This window comes from Papaver somniferum, chromosome 10 (genome assembly GCF_003573695.1).
Source record: "Papaver somniferum cultivar HN1 chromosome 10, ASM357369v1, whole genome shotgun sequence".
Taxonomy (NCBI): Eukaryota; Viridiplantae; Streptophyta; class Magnoliopsida; order Ranunculales; family Papaveraceae; genus Papaver; species Papaver somniferum.
In genome coordinates this window covers 51,117,734-51,127,492 of record NC_039367.1, presented here as the reverse complement: position 1 = coordinate 51,127,492, position 9,759 = coordinate 51,117,734, and the positions used below count along the sequence as shown (strand labels likewise).

Here is a 9,759-nt window from a genome sequence, read left to right as displayed (position 1 = left end):
AACTAATGCTCTGAAAATGATTTTTCAGAAGAACATCTAATTGATCCTTATCTTCTAACCAAAGACCATACCTGTCTCTTAACGAATGTATATTATTGTGTCTTTTCCTATTAGACGCTACAACATGGAAGCATTTTGTATATATATCATGCTCTTTGAAGAATTTATCTCTATTATTCTCCAGCCAATAAATGTTTTCAATCTTACTCCAAGTTTCCAATTCCTCCTCTAAAACTTTCAATTTTTTCCTAGAGATTAAATGACCAAGTTTAGCATTCTCTTTGTCAATTTGCTTCAAAACCATTTCCTTATTTTTGAAAATGTTTTAGAACACATTTTTATTTCAGTCCTTAAAATCATTTGACAGACCAACTAGCAAATCATGCAAATCAGCATCAATCCTCATTTTAAGCATTTTCCAAGCATTCTCTATAAACATATTATAATCCTTATGCTCATTCCAACCTCTAAAAAACCTATAGGGTCTCTTTTTTTTAACTTTACAAGGGTCAAAAACAATCAGTAAATGATTATGATCCGAATCCATTCTAGTTAAATGGTGAACTAATGCATCAGGAAAGCATTGAAACCAAATCACATTTACCAGACTTCTATCAATCCTTTCTCTAATGTTATCTGCCCCTTCCCTCTGATTAGACCAAGTAAACAGATCACCCGTAAACTTTAAATCTATGAATCCTATTTGTTGAATGACATTCTGTATGACAGTAATAGCACTAGAGTTCATATCATTTCCACCTTCTTTTTCACTATTGTGTAATACAAAATTCAGGTCACCTACTATCATCCAAGGATGAACAATTAGAGCCCCTAACCTCTGTATATATTCCCATTGATCATATTTTTGTTGAGCATTTAATGCTCCATACAGACAAGAGGTGTAACACAATATGCCCCTGACCTTACAAGTTATAGTGATTATGTTTTGCTGAATTTCAATTAACTGGACATCTAAATTATCAAACCAAGCAACAATTTGACCCCCTGATTTTCCTATATATGGAATAATTATCTAGTCTTTAAACTTTAACTTCCTCGCAGTCAATTCCATCTTTTCCATAGCCATTTTAGTTTCAGATATAAATACAATATCAGGTTTATGATTTTCCAAAAGAAAAAGAAGGTGGTTAAATGTTTTTGGGATGTTACAACCTTGAGCCTTCCAAGACAATAATTTCATGATTTTCAGTTCTAAAACAAGATAAAAATAAATACTGGAAGCACACAATATGTACACAGAAGAAGATGTAATAAAACAGAATTCACACAATCCATATAATAATACACATACAAAAATACTAAAAAAGGAGGAATGAAGTTAAAAATACTAACCGAAGTGGAGCTTTTGGTACTAGAAGTTCCTTCTCCCATCTTTAGGTCTTTAACTTTGTCAGAAACCATGCATCTTCATTAAGCACATCCTCTGCTGCTGCTATTGGTGTTAGGTTTAAAGTCTCCCCTGCCATGATTGTAAGTGCTGAAGAAACCATCTCACTAGTTGAAACTCTTCTCAGATCTTTATATTCTGCTAGAATCCACGCGTAACCTTGAAGATAATACTTTCCTTCAATCAATTTCTGCAAATATATCTGCTTTTCCTTTTTCCTTGCCTTTTCTTCAACTTCAGATTTATCAGTAACTTGCTCCTTTTGTTTTTCTTCCTCTTCTTTCTTATTGCTATCAAATGTGTTTTTAATTACCACAGCGTTTGCCTTCATATCTGGATTGGGACACTTCCAGTCAATTTCCATTCTTTGCCTTTTCCAATTATCTTTATTTACTGCTTCCTTATCAATGAGGCTAGCAAACTCTGTTACATTTTGATCAGTTTTTCTCCCATGTCTAGATTTGTTCTTCTTGAGTTCTAAGTAACCCTTTGCTTCCTGCCTTGTCCCTATCACCACAGGTGGTTCACGCATTTCATTTTGGCAATCATATTCAGGAGGATGAGCAATCCACATATATTTAGTACACACCTTAGCTGGAAGGTCAAAATATTCAATTTCTATCTGCTTCTTTCTAGCACCCAAGTCTTCCATTACCATATCAACTCTCTTCACAAGTGGCCTACTTAAATCTACTATAACCAAGACTTTAAATTCTCCATTATGAGGGCCTATAATCATCAAAATCTCCCTTATTTGTTTTGCTACTTTTCTTGCCATGTAAATCCTTCCAGAAATAAAGCTACTGAATGTAAATAGTATCCAAAAGATATACTTATTAAAGTTCAGATCAGAATGTCTTACTTGATCTATTTTTTCTCTGAAATTCAGTAGCCTGCCATCAATAAATACACTTGCCATCACAATCTTTGCAAACTCTTCAGGATCTTCAAAAGAGAAGAAAAACATATTATTTGTTTTTGTTTCTCTTACTTCAACTTTATACTTCAGTTGCCATTTGTTCTTGAGTTCCCTTTTCACTTGATCATATCTAGTTTTGGAGTTGTAAAAACCTTCCTCTTGAAATAACTTCCCCACCAATTCCATAAATTCGCCTTTTCTAATACATGCAGAAGCTTTTTTGAGAAAATTCAATAACTTGCAGTTTCCTATGTCAGATAAATCCGCATGTTTTTCCATTAGCTTTGCAACTGTACTCAAACCTTCAAATATTATTGGGTTGTCCATGTGATTAAGAAATTGAAACAAAATAATACCAGGGATATACAGATCTAAAAGATAAGAAACAATTATATTAAAAACTAGAACTTTAGTACTCATCTTTTCCAAAATAATAAATCTATCACCAAATATACTCCTTACTCTCTCTATTTCCACATGTAAGAATGTTTTTTCATTAAAAAGCATGCAATTCATTCTCCAATTTACAGCAAAGAAAACCAAATTTTTTTCAATCTGACAATATTCTGCAAATTTAAGAATCTCATGATTACCAACCTTCAAACCTGCCCTTCCAGATAAGCAATATCGAATAAAAAATTCGCCACTGAGTTGAAGAAATAACACGTGTAGATCTGCTTTTGGCAATTGTAAGCATCTGATAGATCATATTATCCCAATTACTGACTAGTTGCCGAAGAGGATCTACCCAACACCACTTAGGAGATTCAACCATGGAATCCGGTAAATGTAATCCAAAGATATAGAGAAGCAATTATTTCCCAAAGCTGCAGGGCATTAAGCTGAAATCATATTCAAAACAAAACCCATATGAGTAGTCGATTAAAAAGAAAACCAGAAAACCCTAGAAAATTTTGATTAAAAGAAAATCCACAAAACAGAAAAATTTGAAGGAATTCAACTACGAAAATAACTGAAAATCATCTACTTATCTAATAAAAAGAGAATTGTAGTCATGGAATTATAGTTTCAATATGATTGCATTCAATTTTTCAGCGAATCGGTAGAAATTGAGTTGACTCGTTTTTCGCCCGGTTTATCGCTTGGACCTCCCAAACCTAGAATCCTTATCGGCCAGATTCACATTATCTATTAGCTACTAGTAATACAAGTTTGTGCCTGGCCAAAATTTTATCCTTACTACGGGCACACCCAAGTGACCCGAGTGATAAACACCATGAAGTTCAAATATGATACCTTTTCACGCCGAATTAACGACTATATTACAATGATCAGGGATGTCTTACATCACTTTAACTCATTGAGTTTCGTTTTATCAAAAAGGATGCCAACGATGCCAACATTGCGGCACATATCTTAGTTGCTTATGCAGTGTCTAACTAATCTTCTGTTATGTGGTTATCTTCTCCCCTCTTAAGTGTAGATGAAATAAATTATGCTAGCAAAGAAACCGACAACTTCCAACTTTAAATTATTGTTAAAAGAGAGTAGATTAAAAAGAACATAAGCTGTGTGCAGGCGGATATAACTGATAAAGAGAAAAAAACTAACAAAATTAGCAACAAAATGAAAATAAAGCCACAATAAAGCTGCAAACACAAAGAAGACCACTACCTATTGTCAATTAGCATACTCGTCAACATTTTTTATGATTAAATCATCGTGATTTTTTGCAAGATCGCTAAACGTTCTTCACGATGACTCTTTAGAGGTGGAAAATCTAAGCCCCGTGAAGAACCAAACTTTATTAGTTTATCTTGCGAGACTTTGTTAGGATATTTAGATTTATGAAGCTTGTTCTTATTTATACTTGAATGAGTACCATTTGAGAATATACCTGCACCTTCCGGTTTCATACTTAATCTCATACCAATTTTTTAAATTGGCTTGAATGATGACGGTTTTGCGATGCTGTTAGAGCATTTCTCGGTCGAACTCGCATGCGTTGCTATCTCAAGCATGTTTGTCAATGTTAGTGATCAAAACTATAAGTCTTGATTTCTAGCGTATCATAGCTAAGGTCTCGGATTAGGATAGAAAGTGCAGTTGAGCTCAAGACTCCATGGCAGTCATCATACAAGATGAAGGACTACTCAAGGAACTGGTGGATCTTCATCGACTAAAAGGTATGTGGAGACTTGAACTTATCTGTCACTTAAAAGTCTATTTACTCTATTTACTACTCTGGAAACAAAAGTCGTTTTTTATATAAACTTTCACTATACACATTTACTATTTCGAGCCGAGTTTACCTCGCTTATCTATTTCTAGAAATATGTGTTGGTAAAGCTTTCGCTTTAGCCTAATTCATCTTTTCCTAGTGACAAAACTCATGTTATGTTTCAATCACTTTGATAATTGCTCTGACGAAAAATTTTCTGTGAATAACGACTATATAACGTCCTTTGAGAATGTCTCAATGATTGAAATGAGAGTTTAGATTTCATAACCATTGATGGATATACGCATTATTGTGGAAACACAAATGTGATAAGTCCTATCCCTTGAACCAAAGTTTGCCAACTTTGTTGATCAAGAGAAATGAAAGTGGCGCGAGCCAAGTCCGCGAACTCAGTCCGCGAACTGGCAGAAGTTCTCGACCCGAAAAATTCTGTTGGAGTTTGAGTAATCCTTCCATAAGTTTAAGTCCGCGAACCCAGTTCGCGAACTTGAGAGGTTATATATCTAAAATCGGTTGTTCTTGAAATCATGTTTATTAAACTAAGGAATGCTTTGGCAAACCGTGGCTATAAAGTTCATGAACCTATTCGAGTGAATCAAACCGCTTTTGCTCCAATTGTGTCTTGTGTAGTTACATAAAGATCTAAGCAATTAAACAAATCTCTAAATAGTTCATTTCAGTCATTTGGACTAGTTATGGTGAAGAAGAATATGGTTGATATGAAAGTGATCATATGGATAACCATTGGTTAACTATTATTGAACCAACAAATGTTAATGTTTGGGTACGGTTCATAAACCCAAAATGGAACATTTAATTTGTGTGTAATAAACTAAGTTTTCTATCTAACGGTTGAGAAATATTAGCTTGAATCTAATCAGGTTTCCATCTAACGGCGAATATTGAATTCTTTGTTACTAAGCTAACATTGATTGCGAACCCTGATTTAAAACTGTATATAAGGGATGACTCTAGCAACTGGGAAATTTGATCCCCACACCCTAAGTGTGATACTAGTTTCATATCTAGAGTCGATTCTCCTTTAACCTTGGGTTTTCTTCTTCTAAAACCATGTTAACGACTTAAAGACTTCATTGGGATTGTGAAGCCAGACCGATACTACTTTTATCGTAGTTGTGTGACCTGATCTTTCTGCTTCTATCGTACGAGTACAATTGTAATAATTAGATTGAGATTTATATCTCCAACAGGCAAGATATAACAGAAATCACAAACACTTCGTCTCATCGTATGTGATTCCACAATATCTTTTTTCGCTGCGTCGATTAAGACTATTGTGAGATGATTGATAATACTAGGCTGTTCTTCAGGAATATAAGTCTGGTTTATCAATTGGTTCCTGTTCACCTTAATTTATCAAATGACGAAACAAAACTCGTAGGTATATTCGTGGGAGACAGATTTATCTATTACCGTAGACTTTTCTGTATGATACATATTTTTTATTAAAATTATTGATTTTGGGTCGTAGCAACTCTTAGTTGTGGGTGAGATCAGCTAAGGGAATCAAGTGTGCAGTATCCTGCTGGGATCATAGGCGTAGGAACATAACTGTACCTTGGATCAGTGTGAGATTGATTGGGGTTCAACTACAGTCCAGACCGAAGTTAGTTTGGAGTAGGCTAGTATATGTAGCGGCTTAATACAATATGTGTTCAATCAGGACTAGGTCACGGGGTTTTTCTGCATTTGCGGTTTCCTCGTTAATAAAATTCTGGTGTCTGTGGTATTTCTATTCCTCATTATATTTGTTCATATAATCGAAATAATACATGTTGTGCGTTGTTCAATCAATTAGAATATCTGACCTATTGGGTTGTTGGTTTAAATTGATTGACACTTGGATATAGGTCTTTGGTACCAACCAAGTTATCTCTCTTTGATAAAGACTCACAAATTTCTATTTGCTTGAGTAAAGATCAAATTGAGAATTGAGATATAAACTCTTTGATATACTTTTTTATCTAAATTGAGTCTAACTGTCTAGTTGATTCTTAGAAAGTATATTGGAGTTTTCCCATACAATCTCTAATCGAATTGTTGGGTGTGGTTGTTAGACCCCCGCATTTTCAATTGGTATCAGAGCAGGCAAACACGTTTAAGACTTAACAAGTCTGTGTTTGTAGCAATCTGACTCTATGGACAGAGGTGATATCTATATTAACGTACCACCAGTCTTCGATGGCTCAGATTACTTATGGTGGAAAATTGCTATGAGAGATTTTCTTCAGGCACGTGATTTTCAATCCTCCCGTTGAGGCAGTTAGAGATGTACACGTTCCCAAGAATATTGGTGAATACACCCCTGCCGAGATACTTGCTGCGAAACAAAACTCCGACGGTTTGAATGCCATCATACATGCCATTACCCCAAATCTTCAGCACCATGTGTCTAATTGTACTAAGTCGCAAAAAGCTTGGGAAATCTTAAAAACCGTATTCGAAGGTAATACCAGTGAAAAGGAAGCTAGGCTTCAAAACCTTAATTCCGATTGGGAAAACCTTCGTATGGCAGATGAAGAAACATTTGATAAGCTTAATCACAAAGTGTCTGAAATTGTTAATGCATCTTTTGCATTGGGTAAGACTATTCCTGAAAAGGACATTGTGATGAAAATTCTCAGATCGCTTCCATCTAGATACGATTCTAAGAAGCATTCCATCGTTGAGGGAAATAACCTTGATAATCTCTCCAAGAATACGCTGGTTGGAAAGCTTAAGATCTTTGATCATGAACATTCATCCAAATCCAAGGATGTTGTGTTCAAAGCACTAAAGGACACTAAATTACTTGATAAAAGTAAAAAAAGTGTATATTCTGAAGATGGTCACTTTGAGACAGATTCATCAGATGAAGATCTTGACAAATCAGTCTCGATGATCACAAGACAGTTTAGGGATCTTCTGCAGAACAGAAGTAAATGGTTCTCCAGAGATAAGCCTAAGGCATCAGTCAAACTTCATAATCGTGTTGATCCTAAAAATAGGGATATTGAGGAAACTGGTGACGAGGATATGCCTTAGTGCTTTAAGTGTAAAGGATTTGGTCATTTTTCAAACGAGTGCCCAAATCGTAGAAAATACATTGGGAACAAATGTCTTGCTGCAACTCTTGATGAATGTATGACACTTCTAATGAAGATGAGATATCAAGTGCTGCACTTCTCGGTGAAAATATTGATTTTGATAATTGTAGCAATACATACATCAATCTTGATGTTCTTTCAGAAGATAATCCAATTATTCTGGAAGATAAAGTTGACCCATCATTTTTGAAACTCTGTTTTTAATGTTTCAGGTTCTACCATGTGCTTAGCAGCTTGCACATCTTATAAGCCTGACTTTTATCCTAACTTGACATGTTCTTATTATTCATTAAAGGGTCATGTACTTTCAAAGTATTATAAGTACAAAAACCAAAAAGGCACGTCAACAAACTTCAACAAAGAGCAAATTATTTAGCAAGAAAGCTTAAACTTGCTCAGAAGACCGCTGAGGTATGTAGGATTTTATCTTCGTCTAAAAAGTTAGTTTCCAAGGATAAACTTAGACCATTAGAGAAGAAAGTATGGTCGAGTCGTTTTGATAGACAGAAGTCTGAGGATTCCTCTCAAGAGGAAAATGGTAAACAAATTATTTTTCACCGCAACGCAACTTGATTGTGTTGAGTTTGAAATCTTGTGTCATGCGCCTGATCAAAAGAGACAATGACTTTGTATCCTGCAGGCTTTAGGATTTTTTTTTCCTTAGTTTTTGTCTTTCCCTGTCTATCAACAAAAACAAAGGGTTATCATCGTCAATTCTACTCTTTATAGGGTTGTGAGTTGGTCGTATACGAACCTATTAAAGGTTTCGAAACTCTACATTCCTTTTCTTCTTTGGAACTCCTTTTTGTCTCAAGACTACTTGTTGAGACTGTGATTTCTTCTCACAAACCCATAAGCCTATGGATGATCCAAGTGCCATGTCTTCTGATGGAAAGGATGTTAATATGATTTTCAAGCCATCAATCATGAAGGAAAAATAGAAATCCCCGTTAGCTCCTACATTGAAAAGAAAAAGAAGGAATATGAGGAAGCCAAGAGCCGTTCCTTCAAACTCTCAGAAATTTTCTGATGTTCTTGATGTGTTGAAGGAGATGCGAAAGAAGATTCAACAAATAAAGGCTTTTGTGTTTAAGACTCATGAAATTCAGAAGGCCCTGGTTCGACAACATCAACCAAGAAGGTTTATTGATATAAACTCCTACCTTAATGAACCTTATGTCCCAATGGATGTTGAGGACAAGGAGTTCGAAGACGATAAAGAATTATTCAAAGGTCTTAATATCTAGTAAATATTATTTTTTTCTTGTTTTGTTTAGAAGAATAACTAGATGTTGGAATATCCATTATAGTGATTACACATAGCTATGTCCAACGTTTTCACATTCATGTTTTTAGATTTATTGGTTTAAATTCTAAATTGTTTGGAAGATCATTTTTGCAGTATTAATCTTTATGGTTTTATATATTGCAATATTTTTATGGGATATGTGTATTTGCGTCCGTGAATTTGATTGTCCCATATCTTGTCAAAAGTAAAGTCGTTCATGAGTTTATGTGTATGTATTGATGAAATAATGAATAGACTTTTGACAAATACAAAAGTTAAGCCTATATCGTCAATTATTGATGGAAGATAGGTTAAAATCTTTTGTTTGCAAAGATTATGTCTATTAAATGTTGTTATGTAAATAGTGATGGAAAATAGAATGAATCCTTGTGTATTTCGCAGTAATTGATCTTCCCTGATCCATATTTTATGAATTACTATGTGGCTCCATAATGTGTCTTATGTTGAGCACTAAACGACCAGTTGATTATTCTTATGATTAGCTTTGTTGTTGTTCCGTAAGATACTTTATGTCGAGCATATTGAACTAAATTAATAATCTTTTGGTTATTTAGTTATGACTCCGTAAGTTTTCTTATGTATGAGCGTTCTTGACTGAGTTGATTATTTTTAACTTAATCATTGCTCCATAGATTCTATTATGTGAGTATGTCCAATTGAATTAATTACTTTGGTTGTGTATTTCGATTAGATTAATTATGGTTTTTCTTGTGATTAATTTAATTGAGCACTTTTAAGTCTCCATAAGTTTACTTGTGTTGAGCATATTCGGTTAAGTTAATTATGAGTTCGTTTATGGTTAACTTAATTGAA

General features: G+C 34.4%; 1 protein-coding gene across 1 annotated transcript; it reads right to left on the bottom strand.

The window, feature by feature from the left end:
• Window positions 1-343: 343 nt before the first annotated feature.
• On the bottom strand, window positions 344-808 carry LOC113315625. The gene has a single exon (XM_026563890.1). It carries the CDS (start codon window positions 806-808, stop codon window positions 344-346), a length of 465 nt encoding a protein of 154 aa, XP_026419675.1.
• Between the last annotated feature and the right edge of the window lie 8,951 nt (window positions 809-9,759).